Here is a 19092-nt window from a genome sequence, read left to right as displayed (position 1 = left end):
AAAATAATTAGTCTACACCAGAAAATTCTATATGTACTATATATGTTAGATGTGTGTATTATTATACAGATCTTCTGGAGGTAAATAATTGAAGATTGAATGGATCTTTGATCTCAGTGGTGTGAGCACTCCCTCCTGTGGTAAAAGTTGCAACTCAGTCATGCCTTTACAACTTTTGGGCAGCTAGGTATCATTGTGGATGGAGTACTAGGCCTGGAGTCAGGAAGACCCAAGTTCAAATCCAACCTCAGTTGTGTGACCCTGGACAAATCACATCATTTATATGTGTTATTTATTTTTTCCTTTTAAAATATTTTATTTTCAATTTTAAACTTGTTTTTAAAAATTTGAGTTCCAGATTTCTCCTTTCCTCCCACTTTACCCCCCACATTAAGAAGCCACATATAAAGTTATACAAAACATTTCTATAAAAGTCATATTGTGGAAAAAAAACATAGATTTTCACTTCCATCCCAAACCCTCAAAAAAAAATTTAAATAAAGTATGCTTCAATCTTTATTCAGACAAAATCATTTCTTTTTCTAGGTATGGATAACATCTTTCATCTTAAAAGTCATCCATAGTAGCCTTGGATCATGGGAGTGCTGAGAATACCAAGGTCATTCCCATATCATTCCTATTACTTGGACAAATCACTTTGATCCTATTTGCCTTGATTTCCTTGTCTATCAAATGGGAATAGTAATAAGCACACCTATTTCCCAGGGTTATTAAGAGAATCAAATGAGATAATGAATGATTGTAAAGTCCTTAGAACAGTGCTTGGAGCATAACAGACACCACATATATGTTATTTATCATTATTTTCATTCTATGTGATTCTTGTTCAGATTCTCCAATAAATGCTCCTCACCATAGGATTGAGGTAATTGTGGTTTTTCTTGCCTGTGACAACAAGGCATAAACTTTGGCCAGTTTTGGTAAGGTATAAAGGCTTGAAGTACAATTCCATTCCAGAAGCAGATGTAAGTCCTGTCTGTGGACTAGACTCCTAGGCTGAGGCAATTCATGAAAAAAAGGTATGCCCTGAGAAGTTTATGCTAATGAGTACAGAATATTCTCTGATATTGCTATAATCAGATAATTCATTCAACAAAAAGACATATCAAGTGTGAAAACTGAGGATACATTTAGTCAGAATAACTGCCAGTACCTAGCTATACAAAGTGATTTTTCAGATGGATAAATTGTATTAATAGATTAAAAAAAGTCAATTTGATTCTGAGACGGATGATGGTTGAGAATGAGGAAAAGTTCTTTATTTGCTGGTTTTTTTTTCATCCCTCTCTTTGATTAATTGTTGAATCTGAGAATAAAAAAGGAAAAGCAATTTTTTTTGGCTTACTTTGTAATTACTATTTAACATACCATCATCCCTGGATTATGGCTACTGAAACAATTATTTCTGTGCACAGGTGTTATCTGTCCCCAGAGAAGCTAAAACATAAAGAGATATAATTGGGGGCTCTCTTTCATACAAGTCTTTGGTCTACTCTACTGGGAAGGCCCAGCTCTTCTGAGATAGTGTCGGACAGCATGTTGGGCCTGAGTCAAATCCTAGCTTTTGCTAGGATTGAGCATGAATCAAATCCTACCTTTTGCTAATTATTAATGATGTGATTTTGAACAAGTTGCTCAAATTTTCTGAGCCTCAGTTTATACAACCATCTCAGAAGATCTGGAGCTTTTCCTTGAAGAATCCATTCCAACACCAGTTCCAAAACTAGCTCTATGATCCTATGATCACTACGCCATACTAGAAAGTTCATTCTGATCTCAAGAACCATTGCTGTAATTTTGGTATTTTCTTGTGTCCTGATTATGAATTAAAGGATTGGCTATATCATGCAAGCTGAACCTGGGTCATGTGACTCAAAATGATGTGGAGTGCTGGTTGCATGGCTCCTATTGCAGTGGTTGATCCCTAATCATTATGCAGAAGTACAAAGCAAATGAGGGCCCATAATTTCTGACCCTCATACAAATACAAAACACAAAGGTTATACAAAGGTATTCCAGGGACACCCCATTCTTCTATACTCATCTCCTGTTGATTTGTTAGTGTCTAGAAGATCAAGATATCCAGCTTGGAGCTCTTTGCTGAATGCAAGTCCCAAATCATTAACTGTAAATATGGCAGACCTTCAGTGTTTCATATTTCAACTTCAGCATGTCTGAAACAGAGCTTTCTCTTTCTACCCAGAACAAAACTTTATTCTGTCAAAACTTTATTTCAGTCAAGAGAACCACCCTTTTTCCAGTCACTCCAGCTCATAACATTGGAGTTACTAATCTCTCACTCTCTCCTCATACTGTATCCATTCATTTGGACAAGTCACATTCACTCTACCACCATAATCTCTTGCATCTGTGCCCCTTCTATCAATTCACACAGGCCTTCATCTCTGATTGGTCTCTCCTCTCTCTAACCATCATTCACATACTTTACATATTCCGAAAGCACAAGCCTTACAATGTCACTTCCCTATTCAATAAGTTCCATTTATTTCCTATTGCTTGTCAGAACAAGTATGAACTATTTGATGCTTATCTTATCCTAGCCTGCCTCTATAGTTTGAATCATTATTTCTCTTTCTATATATTTTTTGATAAACTCACATTGGCCTTTTTGCTATTCTTTGCATATAATATTTCATCTTCCATAGGAGTCTTTGAATAGACTGTTCCACCATTCTTAGAATATACTCTTTTTTCCTCATCTTGTGGAATCCTTCAAGGCACATCTCAAGTGCCACCTCCTACCCAAGATCTTCCCTGATCCTTACTTGGCTAGTAGCAAGGACCTTTTCCTCATCTCACAACCTTTCTCTTATTTTGTACATAACTCATATGGGGATGTTGTTTCCCCTGATAATCTCTTTGAGGGCACAGATCATTTCATTTTTGCATATCAGTTCCAGGTACAGAGCAGGAACTTGATAAATGCTTCATGACTGAATGAAGAAAACTGCAGTGGTTCCTAACATTCTCAAGTAGTAAAATTCTCAACAATTTTTATGTCAAAATTTTTTGCTGAACTCCTTAATATATAGTATTTGTACTGTTTTACTGGAAAATCCATTTTGATAATTGAGAAAATACATAACAAAAAGCAAATTTTAGTTAACTTTAAATTTCTATTTGAAGCATCTGCATACCTTTGAAAAATCATGTATATGTGGCAAGACATTATTCAGTCTTACAAAAAAAGCATATTTGCTTATTAAATTGAGTTCCTTGCAATAATTCTGAGTTTGCCTAAGGCTCTATGATACAAAGGTTGGGAACTTGCCTTGAACACTGCCTTGAAATATTCTTCAAAGAAGCTCTTCAAACCCTTCCGTCCTACTATGTCTTTATTCTCAACAAATAAACATGTCTCTTAGTTAAAGAAAAATATCATCAGGTTGTCCTTAATTCCTTCCCTCACTTTTATCTCAAAATATCACTGTATCTTCACTAATCCCAATTTTTCCTTTCTACAAAACTCAGCACATCTGCTTTTTGCCTTGACTTTTGCTTCTGAACATTAGAATTTTTTGACTCTTTCTCTTTTGCTTGACTTTCATGATTTTATACTGTTCTCCATTTAGGTTCTTTCTTTAGTGACTCCTACTCTCATGCTCTAAATATGAGCATAATTCAAAACTTAATGGGCAGTTAGATGGCACAATGGATACAGCACTGGATCTTAACTCAGAGAGACTCCTCTTCCTGACTTCAAATTTGGCCTCAGATACTTACCAGCTGTATGACCCTAGGCAAGTCACTTACTCTGCTTAAATTTCCTCATGTGTCACAGGAACTGGAGAAGGAAAGGGCAAACTTGCTCCAGTATCTTTGCCAAGAAAATACCAGATGGGCTCATGAAAAGTCTGAAATGGCTCTACAACAACAAAGCTAAATACTCTTTATACTCTCTTCATACGAGTTCCACCTCAGGTCTGATTCCTTTCAAGATATCTAATTATAAACATTCTGAATTTTTACATGGATATTCTGCTCTCACTTCAAGTTTAAAATATCTAAGACTGAATTTATCAATCTTTCCTAGCAAAAGGCCACTATCTATCCAAAGAACTATTTATTCAAACCCTTTCATTTTGCAACTAAGGAAACTAAAGTTCAAAAAAGGAATGACTTGTTCAAAATCACAGAACTAATCAGTGACAGAATTGAGCCTGGAGCTTATATTACCTGATTTCCAACCCATTACTCTTTCCATTGTGCCTCACTGAGGCTACGCTGATATTTTTTTTGGAGACAATAAATAAACTTGCTTCATATAGTACTCTCCCATTTTTTCCGTTTCACTTTATGTTGCCTCTTTAAGTCTTCCCAATTCTATCACTCCTATCTAAATACATTTACTCTTAATTTTAAAAAAAAATCAACTCTCCATCCCATTAAGAAAATCTTCCCCTTCCCTTCTCTACTCTCAACTTAATTATTGTGAAGCTGGTCTAAAAATAAATTACTATTTCCCTTTTTGGTCTAGTTCATACCTGCCACAGCAAAAAATACAAAGGGTCTTCAGGCAGTTCATAGATTAAGTTTTCAGTGATCCGCTAAGAGGGAGAGAGAGAAAGAGAGAGCACGCACAAAAGCTTGATGTTAGTGTTCTGAGCTAAGACTATATGCCTCAGAGTATATTTGGTTACTTCTCTCTTCTACTAAACCATAAGAACCCAAACAGATTTTAAAAACTGATATGCTTCCCCTAATTTAGTACAAGGTTCTTCCTAATTTCTCAGGTGAAGGAGAAAATATTACCTTAAAATAGGTCTTTTCAGTGTATCCCCTTATGCAAACTTTCAGAGTCTAAGGGGGGGGGTTCCCTATGGGAGCTGGGGGGGGGGATCTTTTCTTTGTTCTAATTGTCCTTTCCCTTTCTGCATGGTTTTTGGATCAATTCCTGCTTTTTCTCATCACACAAAAGTTGTTGTTTGTCCTTTGTTCTTGAAGAGGACCATGACAACAGGTAGGTGATGCCATGACATGCAAATGAATTGGATTTAAGTGAGAGAAGGTTGTGCAAGGTCATACCTCACTTTCCCCTCCAGAGCCATTTGAAGTCCAGTGATCAGAAATAGATTAATATAAAAAAATCACATTCTCTCAACCCCAAACCCTAATCATCAATTTCTACACTCGGAGAAACTATCTTTTAGAATCTGGAAGCTGGTGGAGGGACTATATGAAATAAAAAAATGATAAATTACTTCTGGAAGATGACACAAGAGACATCTTTTTTAGATGAAATGATCATTAAAACTGGGATCTATTAGGACCTTTTAAGAAATTTGAAGTGTTCCATATAAACTCTTCATTAGCCTCATGAATACAGGATTCTTCTACGTTAGAATCAGAGAGCAGAGGTCTGCCAGAACATAAAGGAAGGCTTCAACAAATATCGAGGAATACTATGGGGTTCCTCTAAAGACTATTCTAAGAGAAGTTCTACTTTAAGAGTTCATTTGTTTTTTTCCCAAATTAGGAGTGAAAATTCCACTAATTTAAGGATTTCTAAGATAAAGATTTTCTCATTTGTTGTAATTTAAAGCCTTTCACACTTTATTATCAATTGGGACATTAAATCCTTTCTGGATAATACTTTCAGATACTGCTATACTGCATAATTTTTTTCCCAGTGGGCTTTATACAAACCATGCTAACCTCAAATAAAAATTATTGCATATACATAATAAAAGTTATACATTAATAATGTTAACAGAAAGTGAACTAATCACAAAAAAGTTGAGGAAAAAATCCGAAGTATTTATAAACTCGAGGATCTAGTCTTGTAATTCCACTTTAAAGAATGTTATTTAAAAATGGGCCCACACCCTGAAAATCAACAATTATTATTTCAAGAAAAAGTAACCTTTAAACACATTTTTAGTCTAAAAGAATGTAGATTTGGGGTGGTCACTCAACTGATAATATATTTATCTGTATTATTGTCTCTGTCTGGAATGTTATTTCCTCCTTTACAATTTTTAAATAATTAAATCCTGTTCATCTTTCAGTTCAAAGTATAGATTAAGTCCTAATATTCTTTCCCAGTCTTTCAGTCATATAGATTACCACCTCTCATTTATTTAACACAATCATTTACTAATTATTCCAATTAAATCATGACTTGAGAGCAGGAATTATACTCTTTGGATCCTTAAAGTAACAAGCATAGTACCTTCAACACTAGTAGGTGATCAGTAACTCTAATTAACTTCCCCCTTCCCTCCCTTGGTGTTGCTTAATATTTGTGACACAATTAGCCAGCTAAAAATACAACTAAGCCAGATAAAAACTTGTTCTATTTAAGTTAGTATGGAAGTCAGTTGATGAAGACTATGGAGATATTCACCTGGAATATTTGCATAATGTTGTGTTTTTCCAAGTATTTCTGAGCTATTTCAAAGGGATCTTCATATGACAAAACAGTTGTTGCTCGTGAGATGGGAGATTCCAAAATGTCATCAGCACCCAGAATTAGATCTCGTATAGCTTGTGGAATACTATCCATCTGAAACCAAAATTTAAAAAAAGAATCCATTTAATAAATCTCCGAATTGAAGACACGTCTAAAATGGTGAGAAATAGTGCATTAGACAGCCAAGTATAAAGAACATTTAAAAATATTAAATATTTGTTATCAAAAATGTAGATTTCCGGGAGACCCAATTCACCTTCACTTAGATGAAGAACTTTGTCTGGGATAGGGACATAGATAAAATGATCTCAGTTTTCCAATCCAAAATCGGGGCATTATATTTGATTCAAGACACTGAGTGAAAGAGAAAGAGGCGGTAGGTTTCGTTTTTATTTGTTTGGTCCTTTAAACAACATAATTTAATCTTAAAAATAGCCCTGTGTTGGATGGTTACTACGGGCATAGAGCTACTTCTTTCTTTACTGCAGTCAGGGTACAAACCCAGGTCTCCTAATTGCAAATTCAGCCGTCTTTCCAATACATCAGCTTTCTCTCCTTAAAAATATTAACAGCGCAGTGAATTGCTGCTGAAAAGGAGCCAAATAAATATAATTTCTTAACTCTCTCGGCTTTTCACGCCTCCTTGCCCCAGGAGCATTCTGGAATCCATTATTTTTTTCTCAAAATGGAAGGAGAAATAGGGATCAATTGCGACTCAGAGAGGAAGGTATTTAACCATCGACAAAGAACTTGAAATCCCCGAGAGACCATGTAGGATCCCTTCGGTGCCCCCAAATTCACATCCTGCCAGAGAGCGGAAGTTTCCGGCTTTTTCCACACCCGATTGGAGGAGCGGGGAAAGAGAGGGGGGCAAAGCTTTTCATGTTTGGGGTCACGTGGAAGAAGACAACATCCGGGTTCCTTCAAGCCCATTCTTTCCCGTTCCCCACGCAGCTTCCCAGAATGAAGGAGGCTGGGTCATTATTTATGGAGGTCTCGAGTCCCTTCCCTCCCATTTTCTTACCTTGCTCTGTAGTCTGGAGGCTATGAATGCTGGTACACCATCCTGATAACTAAATTTCTCCCCGGCTTCGCTTTCAAAGGGGTAGTCATCGAAATCAAGATCGGGAATTTCCATCGAGGGTGCTTTTTCACTAGAGAATGACACTTGGTTGATTCTCTGTGTGTCTGATGGCTTCTCCATCTTCTGGGTGTACCCCCAAATTCATTCCTCCCTTTTTGGATCAGCTGACTTAATTTACCTCATGAAGCACCCTGTGGCCAGAAAAGGGGGGGGGCGCCACAGTTGTCATTGTGTCATATGGCCTTTGTTGCCTTATCAAACTTGGCGTTGGGGCTGCTGGGATGAGCTCCACCCTCTTCTCTCCCCAACCCCCAAGCCACGTGGGGGCCTGCCTTTGTGCTCTTTCTGGCACATGCGCCAGGGCGGGAAGTTGTGGCGAACATCTGGGAAGGTACCTCTGTCAATTTCTCCCTAGAGACTCTCAGCGAAATCCCAAAGTGGGACAGTCAGGGATAGAGCCGTCCTGCTGTCTCAGAAAACCAGCCATCCCATCATAGTAATGGTTGTTAGTGAGGAAAGTTTGCTTTTCTTTGCTTTTTTATTGAGCATTTGTATCAACTCTATAAATGCCTATTTCTTCCGTTTCTGGCATGACTGTAAAGCAATCTCAGGAAACTGACCTAGAATTTACAGCAAATGTTTCTTATTAAGTATTGGAACTACAAAAGTGTAGGTTTACGGTCCCTGCCTTCAAGGACCTTATAGATTACCTACTTAGCTAGCATTTATTTTGCACTTTAAGGTTTCCAAAGAACTTTACAAATATCACATTTACTCTTCACAAAAACCCTCCAAAGAAAAGGGGCTATTTATTTTTTTTCAATAATAGGTTTTTATTTTCAAAATATATATAAGTAGTTTTCAACATTCACTTCTCCAAAACCTTGTGTTCCAAATTTTTCTGTCTCCCTTACTTCCCACCCCTCCTCTAAATAGCAAGTAATTCCAAATGTTAAACATGTGCAATTCTTCTATAAATACTTCTACATTTAGCATGCTTCACAAGAAAAATCAGATCAAAAAGGAAAAATGAGAAAACAAAAAAAAGCAAGCAAACAACAAAAAAAGGTGAAAATAGTATGTTGTGATTTACAGTCAGTCCTCATAGTCCTCTTTCTGGATGCAAATAGCTATCACAAATTTATTAGAATTGGCCTGAATCACCTCATTGTTGGAAAAAGCCACTTCCATCAGAATTATCACATAATCTTGTTGTTGCTGTGAATAATGTTGTCTTGCGTCTACTCACTTCACTTAGCATCAGTTCATGTAAATCTCTCCAGGCCTTTCTGAAATTATTCTGATCATTTCTTATAGAACAATAATAAGGAAGATAAGAAAAATAAGGAATAACAAGAATAAGGAATAAGCTTTAAGATGAAGAAACAAGCAATAGACAGCTTAAGTGATTTGCATTGGGTCACACAGCTTGGAAGTGCAAAACTGCATTTAAACTCAGGTCTTCCTAATTTTCTAGTTCTCCATCCACTTTTAGTTTGCCTCTAATCAAGTTTAGAATCAACAGGTTGGCTTAGTATTCACATATCATATTCACCCATTCTCCAACTGATGGGCATCCACTCAATTTCCAGTTTCTTGTCACTAGTAAAAGAGCTGCCACAAACATTTTTGCACATGTGGGTCCCTTTTCTTTCTTTAAGATCTACTTGGTATGATGGTATACCTAGAGAACCCCAGAGATTCTACTAAAAAGCTATTAGAAATAATTCATAACTTTAGCAAAGTAGCAGGATACAAAATAAATCCCCCCAAATCCTCAGCATTTTTATACATCACCAACAAAATCCAACAGCAAGAGATACAAAGAGAAATTCCATTCAAAATAACTGTCAACAGCATAAAATATTTGGGAATCTATCTACCAAAGGAAAGTCAGGAATTATATGAGCAAAATTACAAAAAACTTTCCACACAAATAAAGTCAGATTTAAATAATTGGAAAAATATTAAGTGCTCTTGGATAGGCCGAGCGAATATAATAAAGATGACAATACTCCCTAAACTAATCTATTTATTTAGTGCTATACCAATCAGACTTCCAAGAAAATATTTTAATGATCTAGAAAAAATAACAACAAAATTCATATGGAAGAACAAAAGGTCGAGAATCTCAAGGGAATTAATGAAAAAAAAAATCAAATGAAGATGGCCTAGCTGTACCTGATCTAAAATTATATTATAAAGCAGCAGTCACCAAAACCATTTGGTATTGGCTAAGAAATAGATTAGTTGATCAGTGGAAAAGGTTAGGTTCACAAGACAGAATAGTCAACTATAGCAATCTAGTGTTTGACAAATCCAAAGATCCTAACTTTTGGGATAAGAATTCATTATTTGATAAAAACTGCTGGGATAACTGGAAATTAGTATGGCAGAAATTAGGCATGGACCCACACTTAACACTGTATATCAAGATAAGATCAAAATGGGTCCATGATCTAGGCATAAAGAACGAGATTATAAATAAATTAGAGGAACATAGGATAGTTTATCTCTCAGACTTGTGGAGGAGAAAGAAATTTGTGACCAAACATGAACTAGAGACCATTACTGATCACAAAATAGAAAATTTTGATTATATCAAATTAAAAAGCCTTTGTACAAACAAAACTAATGCAAACAAGATTAGAAGGGAAGCAACAAACTGGGAAAACATCTTCACAATTAAAGGTTCTGATAAAGGCCTCATTTCCAAAATATATAGAGAATTGACTCAAATTTATAAGAAATCAAGCCATTCTCCAATTGATAAATGGTCAAAGGATATGAACGGACAATTTTCAGATGATGAAATTGAAACTATTACCACTCATATGAAAGAGTGTTCCAAATCACTATTGAGCAGAGAAATGCAAATTAAGACAACTCTGAGATACCACTACCCACCTGTCAGATTGGCTAAGATGATAGGAAAAAAAATAATGATGAATGTTGGAGGGGATGTGGGAAAACTGGGACACTGATGCATTGTTAGTGGAGTTGTGAATGAATCCAACCATTCTGGAGAGCAATCTGGAATTATGCCCAAAAAGTTATCAAACTGTGCATACCCTTTGATCCAGCAGTGTTTCTATTGGGCTTATACCCCAAAGAGATACTAAAGAAGGGAAAGGGACCTGTATGTGCCAAAATGTTTGTGGCAGCCCTGTTTGTAGTGGCTAGAAACTGGAAATTGAATGGATGCCTATCAATTGGAGAATGTTGGGTAAATTGTGGTATATGAATGTTATGAAATATTATTGTTCTGTAAGGAATGACCAGCAGGATGAATACAGAGAGGCTTGGAGAGACTTACATGAACTGATGCTAAGTGAAATGACCAAAACCAGGAAATTATTATATACTTCAACAATGATACTATATGAGGATGTATTCTGATGGAAGTGGATTTCTTTGACAAAGAGATTTAACTCACTGTCAATTGATAAATGATGGACAGAAGCAGCTACATGCAAAGAAAGAACACTGGGAAATGAATGTAAACTATTTGCATTTTTGTTTTTCTTCCCAGGTTATTTTTACCTTCTGAATCCAATTCTCCCTGTGCAACAAGAGAACTGTTCGGCTCTGCAAACATATATTGTATCTAGGATATACTGCAACATATTTAACATATATAGGACTGCTTGCCATCTAGGGGAGGGGGTGAAGAGCGGGAGGGGAAAAATCGGAACGGAAGTCAGTGCAAGGGATAATGTTGTAAAAAATTTACCCTGGCATGGGTTCTGTCAATAAAAAGTTATTATAAAAAAAAAGATCTACTTGGAATATAGGCCCAATAGAAACACTGCTGGGTTAAAGAGTATACACAGAATAACCAATTATTAAATTAGGATAAATTTTTTTCCTTTCTATTTTCTGAAAAGGGAACAGCTTTGCAGGTCATTCAGTCAGTCTCAGAAGAAAATCCTGACATATGAGATAGTTCAAATCTTCTGGATGAATGCTCTTCAGTCTTGGACAGGACTCCATCCACTTAGAAGGACTTCCCAACAGATTCTAATGTAGGTAAATTCTTGCCTTTGGAAAATAAGCCCCTGTCCTTAGAACTATTCTCCATTAGAATTTAGGATGACTCATTTTATGAAGGGAGAAAACTGTTGGAATCCTTACAAAGTGTTAAGTCATTAGAATTGATAGAGACAATAATTATCTAATTTATCATGGTTCAGTATGATTGATCTGATCCTACAAGGAGATGTTATGGGCCAGAACTTGAAACAAGGTACTAAGTGGAATTGAGGAGATAATGTTTAAATCACAAATAATGGTTTCCCAGTGATATGATTGGTGTGTACTCAGTGTATAGCATGTAAGCAAGAAGCTCTCAGGGCCAAGGAGCACTCTGGAAGATACAGAAGCCCACTCTTGGAGGCAGAGTCATATTCATTCCATTTTTCCACCTTTGTGCTGGCTGGAGGCTGAAGGACAAACTTTTGGATTTGGAGACATTCAGAGACAGCTTTTAGAACCAAGGAGAGAGATAGGTCTCTATTAAAGCTAACCGGGCCCAAGGAAAGAGACAAGACTTGGAAGGAGAAAATAAACGTTTGGATTTTAACACCTGGCTGCACTTGGAGTGATTATTACTTGGAATGGAAACTAAGAATGCCTTCAGAAAATCTCCCCAAGAAACCTGCTCCAAACCTCCCCAAGAAACTTGCTCCCAGAGAATCATCATATATTATACAAAAGAAGAGAATACCACAGAAAACCAACTAAGGTGGTCTGGATAGAGATAGATTCCTTTGTCCTGATTGCAAGAAGCCACTGAGTTTCATAATCAGATCACCTCCTCAATAGAAGGAGCTGAAGACTTCCTCATTAATACACCTGCTCCCTCATTAATTGTTCACTACTCAGTGTTGAGTTTTACCTGTAGAGCATCTCCTTTTCCAAAGGTATTTAAACATTCAGGAATCTTCATGTTTTTTTTTTTTTTTTTTTTTTTTTTTGCTAGGGAAGGAGACAATTGACCATTAATTTATTATTTGCTAACTTAATAACTTGATTATTAATTGCCCAGAAACTCTGTCAAAGATTTTTCAGAGATGTTGCAGTACAAATATGTCATGAAAAAAAAAAAGGATTCTGGGGCTCCAAAGAGCAGGAAATAAGTTGCCTTACTAATGTACTCCCTCTGTGTTTCTATTCTTCCCGTTGATGCTTTGTGCAATTGTGCCAGATTGTACCCTGAGTTTATAAGGGAAATATTTGGATTTACTTTTCTTAGGTGCCACCATGTTTAGGGTTTTCTTGGCAAAAATAATGGAATGATTTGCCATTTCCTTCTCCAGTTCATTTGACAGATGAGGAAATTGAGGCAAATAAAGTTAAATGATTTAAGTAGGATCACACAGTCAGTATCTGAGGCCGGATTTGATGATTCAGGTCTTCCTGACTCCTCCATTCTATCGTGTCACCTAGTTGTCTAAAAGAAGCTAATTGCATTGAAATATAGTTATCAAAATAATCTTTTAAAATGATGATGGAGCTTGCTTATGATTTTTTCATTGTAGTAATTTAAATTAATGATAAATAAAGACTAAAATGCTTACTGAGCTTTTCTGGTAGTGCTGTAATACATTCGAAATCAGAACCATAGAATTTCAATATTGAATGGAACTTCAGACGTTTTCTAATCAGTGATCTCCAAAGTGAGATATCTATACTCTTGGGGTGATCCATTGGGGTGTGAGCAGAAAGTATTAAAGATCCTATTTAAATTTAAAATGGACATCTAGGTGGTATAATGGAGTCCTCTTCCTTACTTCAAATCTGGCCTCAGTTGCTTACTAGCTGTGTGACCCTGAACAAATCCTTTAACTCTTTTTGCCTCAATTCCTCATCTGTAAAATGAATTGAAGAAGGAAATGGCATGTCACTCCAGTATTTTTGCCAAGAAAACCCCAAATGGGGACACAAAGAATCATACATGAAACAACTGAACAACAATATTTAATAAAAAGGGATAGCAATATGACTGAGGCATATTGGTACACTTCCTATTCCTTCATCTTACATATGTGGCAAAGATAATGACATAGAGGTTGCAGAGGAGTTCATATCTTCCATGTCCAATGAAGTAGAAAAAAAAGGACAAACATAAGGAATAACTGAAGCAAGCATAAAGAACTGAACAAAAGAAGCCAGCATAAGCTCTGGTAAAAGGATCTGAAGATGACAGAAAATATGAACAAACATGAGAAAACAAAAATCACAATGAAGAAATACTACAGGTTAAGAGAAATTCAAGATGAAAAGATTGACTTCATAACAAGTATAAGCAGAGATGCAAAGACAAAAAAGGATTGACTAAAAGGATTACAAGAATGGAAAATGAAGCCAATCATAAAAAATCAATTTGGAATTGAATTAGGAGTTCTGCTGGGAAAAAAGGAAACTTTAGAATAGAAAGTGGAAAACTTACCAGCTAGTGAACTCCCTCAAAAATATATTGTAATAATCAGAACTCAGTGACTACAGGTCACAACAAGAAATTGAGAATAAAAATGTTAAAAATAAAGTTTTTAAAACTATCAAAAAACCTGGAAAACAGGTTGAGAGATAATATAAGGACCACTGGAGTCCCTGAAAAGCATGACTAACTCCTCTCCCACCAAAAAATTGTGTGTTATATTTCAGGAAAGTATAAAACAAATTTTAAAAAATGGAATATGGATGGGATAAATACTCATAAAATAGAACAAGGAAATAGAATAGCAGAAGTCAACAATATGTTATTTACACTTGAAATACAAAGATAGATACAAAATAAAAATGAACTGGAGCAGAATTTAATATGAATTAGGTGATTTTAGATAAAGTGAGACTAGCAATCATGATCTCAGATCAACAGTAAAACATAGACATGGTAAGAAAGATAAGCAAGTTACATCATATTTAAGGGTACCCTAAATAACAATACATGCATCAAATGTCATAGCATGTAAGTATTTGAGGAACAAATTTATTGAACTTCAATAAGTTGATGGCAAAACTATAATAGTTGAGTGGAGTATGGATGTCCCTTTCACACCTAGATAGAGCTAACAAAAATATGAATTGGAATGTAATTTTAGATCTATGCAGAGAAGATGGAAACTGTTATTAGAGGATAAGACTTTGGCAGATGGGAAAACTTTGAGTATCTCTCTCTCTTCTCTCTCTCTCTCTCTCTCTCTCTCTCTCTCTCTCTCTCTCTCTTCTCTCTCTTTCTCTCTCTCTCTTGATTTAGGCATTTGGGGTTGAGTGACCTGCCAAAGGTCACACACCTAGAGGATCTCTTTCTGAAGGTGAGATTTATTCCGAGTCTTGAAGGAATCCAAAAAAGCTAAATGGTACAGGTAGAAAATAAATCATTCTAGGAGAGGAAGACAGACACAGACTTTGTGTCACAAAGAGACAGAAATAGGAAATGTAGAGTCAAATACAACAAGAGCAGTGTTAATAGATTGAAGAGTTCATGGAGACAAGTAAAATGTAAGAAGACTGAGGTAGATGAGAGCAAGAAAGCAGGAATTAGAGGATGGGAACAGGTTTGACCAATAACTCTAAACATTGATTCAGATCATTGAGATGATGGGAGTATAAGAAGGTAAAAACTATGATGAGCATTGAAAATTTAAGTCCGGGCAACAATGAAAAATTGAGGAAACTTTTAGGATTTATAGCCAAAGCAGTCTTTAGAAGAAAATTTATCTCTAAGCATCATCAAAAAATTAGGCATGCAAGTAAAAAAATTAGAAAAACATCAATTTACTTCCCCTAATAAACATAAAAATAGATATTCTGAAAACCAAAGATAAGATTAACTAGATCAAAAACCAAAACCCCATTAGTTTGAAAAATAAAATGAGCTGAAATAAACTAATTAATATATAAACCATTAGCTAATATGATAAAAAGTGAGGAAAATCAAATTGCCAACATAAAAAAAACCTCACAAAAATGAAGGTGAAATAAAAAAAATTATTAGAAACTATTTTGCCCAGTTGTATGTGAAAAAACTAAGAATTTAATTCATGAATATTTGAAAATATCAAAACCCTAGATTAACAGAAGAAATAGAAAATTAAACTAATCCAATCTAAAAAAATGAAATTGAACAAGCCACGAAGAAACTTCCCATAAGGGAGTATACCAGTAATACATAAATTGCTTGCAACAGGGAAAGAAAGGATACTACCAAACTCCTTATATATGACAAATAAGAGTCTGATATTTGAAACAGAAACAATAGAAACAGAAAACTACAAATCAATATCTATAATGAATATTAATTCAAAATCTTGAGTAAAATTTTGAAAAAAAAGTGAAAATTGCATTAAAAAAATTATACACAATGATCATGTTAGATTTATATCTGGAATTCCGGGTTGCTTCAATATTAGGAAAACTATAAACATAATAGACTATATTAATAACAAAGCAGTAAAATAATATAATTATATTGATAGATTCACTCCAAAACTAGTACTCTTTCCCTTATATCATGTTGCTAATAATAATCTTAAGGGATTATTGTAGGTCTTACATGTATGAAGTTATTGGTCATTTGCAGATTAGGATGAAAGATGAGGTCTCAATTTTCATGTGACTTCTATTTGTTTAGTGAGATATTGATAGATTGGTTTTGAATGTAAGGTAAACAATTAAAATATGCATTATTAATTTCTCTTTTTTGTCTCTGAATTGTCCATTTTTATTCAAAACATCTTTTGGGAATATTTATTGGAAACACGATAAAAATGGATTATATTTCTATAAGGCATTGCATACATGATCAAATCATATAATTTCTATTAACAGTATCATTATCAAACTAGATACTTAGATTTGAAATCTGAATTATTTTGGATACTTTTTTCATTTTCAACATTTACTTCCAAATAGTTAGGAAATTCTATCAATTTCACATCAGCAAGGTCATATTATTTTTGCATCTATCTTCTTATTTCCACTCTGTACTATCACAGTAGTTCAGGCCCCCATCACCTTCAACTGTATTTTAATTACTTCCTAACTAATTTATCTCCAGTTTCTATTATTCCATACATCCTCATCTCAACTTATTTATCCTTATCCCGATATTCCTATTAGTGAGTCAGGTTTTCAGAACTTGGTACCATCTACTCCTCAGGGTTGTAAGAGTACACACAAAGGGGCAGAAATGATTCTGTTATGTCATCAAGTCAAATACTCACTGGTGTGCTTTCTGCACACCATTGGTTTCTTTCCCTTCCCCCCTTCATTATCAGTTGAGAATCAATTTAGTCAGTCCGTCATTAAAGTAGTTTTTTTTAAAGAAAAATATTTGATAAGGTGTTACCTACATTTCATACAAAACTCTTCCTCTCTTTCCCTCCACCCTGTCTGTGAGAATGTCTTTTACAAAGTTCCAAGGGAAAATGAGCTCAGGAATAGAGAGCTCATGAACCAAAGAGGCATTTCCTGGTTGCGGGATGACCTTTTCTCCCATTTATTGGATGCTCAAAAATTTTTCCTTAAGCATAATAAAATCTACATCTTGTTTTTGGCTTTTAATGCAGATACTAATTTGAGATAATCCAGGGACAGTTTTTAGGATAATAATGGGAAGATGGGAAGTCCAGCATCTTCTGGATTCTTAATCCACAGGGATGGGAATATATTTAGGTCTGTGAATTTATATAGGAACAAATATTACATTTTATTTTCCCTGATCTTTGTTTTCTTTTGTAATCTTTTGTATTTAATCCTATGCTTTTAAAAACATTATTCTGAGAAGAGGTCCACTGATTCTTCCAGACTGCTAAAGGGATCCTTGAAATAAAAATATTAATAACCTCTGCTATGGATTCTTTGCATCTGGAAGATCCTCTACTGGTAAAAGGAGGAGGGGAGGGAAGGAGAACTGACCTAAAGTGAAGTCTTTTCTTCTCCATCTCAATCCCTGGGAGGAATGTAATATACATTTATTTATTTTGTGCCAGGCTCTATGCTAAGCACTTTTAAACAAATATCTCATTTGATCTTCACAATAGCCCTGAGATGTAGGTGCTTTCTGACTCTGGGCCCATTACTCTATGTGTTCTTTCCACGCTTTCATCAATTGCCTCTGGGCACCCTCTTACCCCCATCCCAAGCTATTTCTCTTTAGCAGTGTGATAGAAAATCACACTTGTTTCTTCTGCAAAAGCCTTCCATTTGAGTTAATTCCAATCATACTGCCAGGTTATGTTATAGAACCAGACAAGAAAGCTAAATTCATTTGAAGGACCAATTATTCAAGAATTTCAAGGGAAACAGTGGAGAAAAAAGAAGGAATAAAAGGGGCCTGGTATTATCAGAAGTCAATATTATTTGACATTCACTAAAAATAGAAAAATTAATCAGTAGGAGAGACTTGTCCAATTAGACTTAGAAAACTGTAATCCTTGATAAGCTGGCAAATGTAAACTATTAGGAGACTGATCTCTTATTCAAAAAGAATTATTAGGAAAATTAGAAATTAGTTTGGCAGAAAATGTATTTAGATTACCTATTTTCTATACTTTTTGTCTGTCTGTGTGTCTGTCTGTCTCTTTCTCTCCATATAATATACTCCAAGAATAATCCATTACTTGGTTTCTAAAGAAACCCCCAAATGAAAATCCTAGACCATCATAGCCAAAATCCAGAACTTTTAGGTCAAAGAAAAAATTACTACAAGCAGCCAAAAAAAAAAAAAGAATTCAAGTACCAAGGAGCCACATTCAGGATCCTTCACAACTTAGCAGTCATAACTGTAAAGGAGTGGAGAACGTGTAATATAATATTATAGAAGGTAAAGGATATAGACTTATAGCTAAGAATAATTTACACAACAAAATTGTATATATAATTCTATGGATCCTTAATGAATTAGAGAAATTCCAAACATTCATAATGAAAACACCAGAATTTCAGAGGAACTTTGAAATTCGAATAGTAAGGAAAAGAAACATAAAAAGTAAACTTATTAGCATAAGGTAGCAACATGAAATAATGGAAAGAGTTCTGTTTTTGGAGTGAATCTATTGACACAATCATATTATTTTACAATTTTGTTATTAATATAGTCTATTGGACCTATAGTGTTCCTAATATTAAAGCAACTCTGCATCTCAGGTATAAATCCAACATTATATATAATTGCATATAATATTGTCATTGTATATAATATTTTAAAATGCTATTGTAGCCTTTTTGTCAAACCACATCCTCTAGACTAATAATATTTTTATATATTTTTTATTTCATTAAACATTTTCCAATCACATATGAACTTTTTAGCATTCATTTTTTTACATTGAGTTTCAAATTCTCTCCTTCCTTATCCCTCTCCATCCCTTCAGAAGACAAGCAAGATAATATCAATTATACATGAAAATAGATAAAAATATTTAAGGGAGTAGATACATATAATTCTAGCCCAGTATCCCTTTTCTCTGAGGAGAATAGAGTGGACAAGTGTCTGGTCTTAACTTTCTTTTTTTTCTTCCTAGCAGAAAATAAAGTTTTCCTTAGGGAA

General features: G+C 34.9%; 1 protein-coding gene across 1 annotated transcript; it reads right to left on the bottom strand.

Moving 5' to 3' along the window:
* Positions 1 to 1252: 1252 nt before the first annotated feature.
* Positions 1253 to 7823, bottom strand: TEX55 (testis expressed 55). The gene is made up of 4 exons (XM_051985331.1): positions 7479 to 7823; positions 6389 to 6547; positions 4527 to 4589; positions 1253 to 1327 (listed from the first exon to the last, which is right to left on the bottom strand). Exons 1-4 carry the CDS (start codon positions 7656 to 7658, stop codon positions 1280 to 1282), a joined length of 450 nt encoding a protein of 149 aa, XP_051841291.1. The 5' UTR covers positions 7659 to 7823; the 3' UTR covers positions 1253 to 1279.
* Positions 7824 to 19092: the final 11269 nt, after the last annotated feature.

This window comes from Antechinus flavipes, chromosome 3 (genome assembly GCF_016432865.1).
Source record: "Antechinus flavipes isolate AdamAnt ecotype Samford, QLD, Australia chromosome 3, AdamAnt_v2, whole genome shotgun sequence".
Taxonomy (NCBI): domain Eukaryota; kingdom Metazoa; phylum Chordata; class Mammalia; order Dasyuromorphia; family Dasyuridae; genus Antechinus; species Antechinus flavipes.
This window is presented reverse-complemented; position numbering and strand designations above follow the sequence as displayed.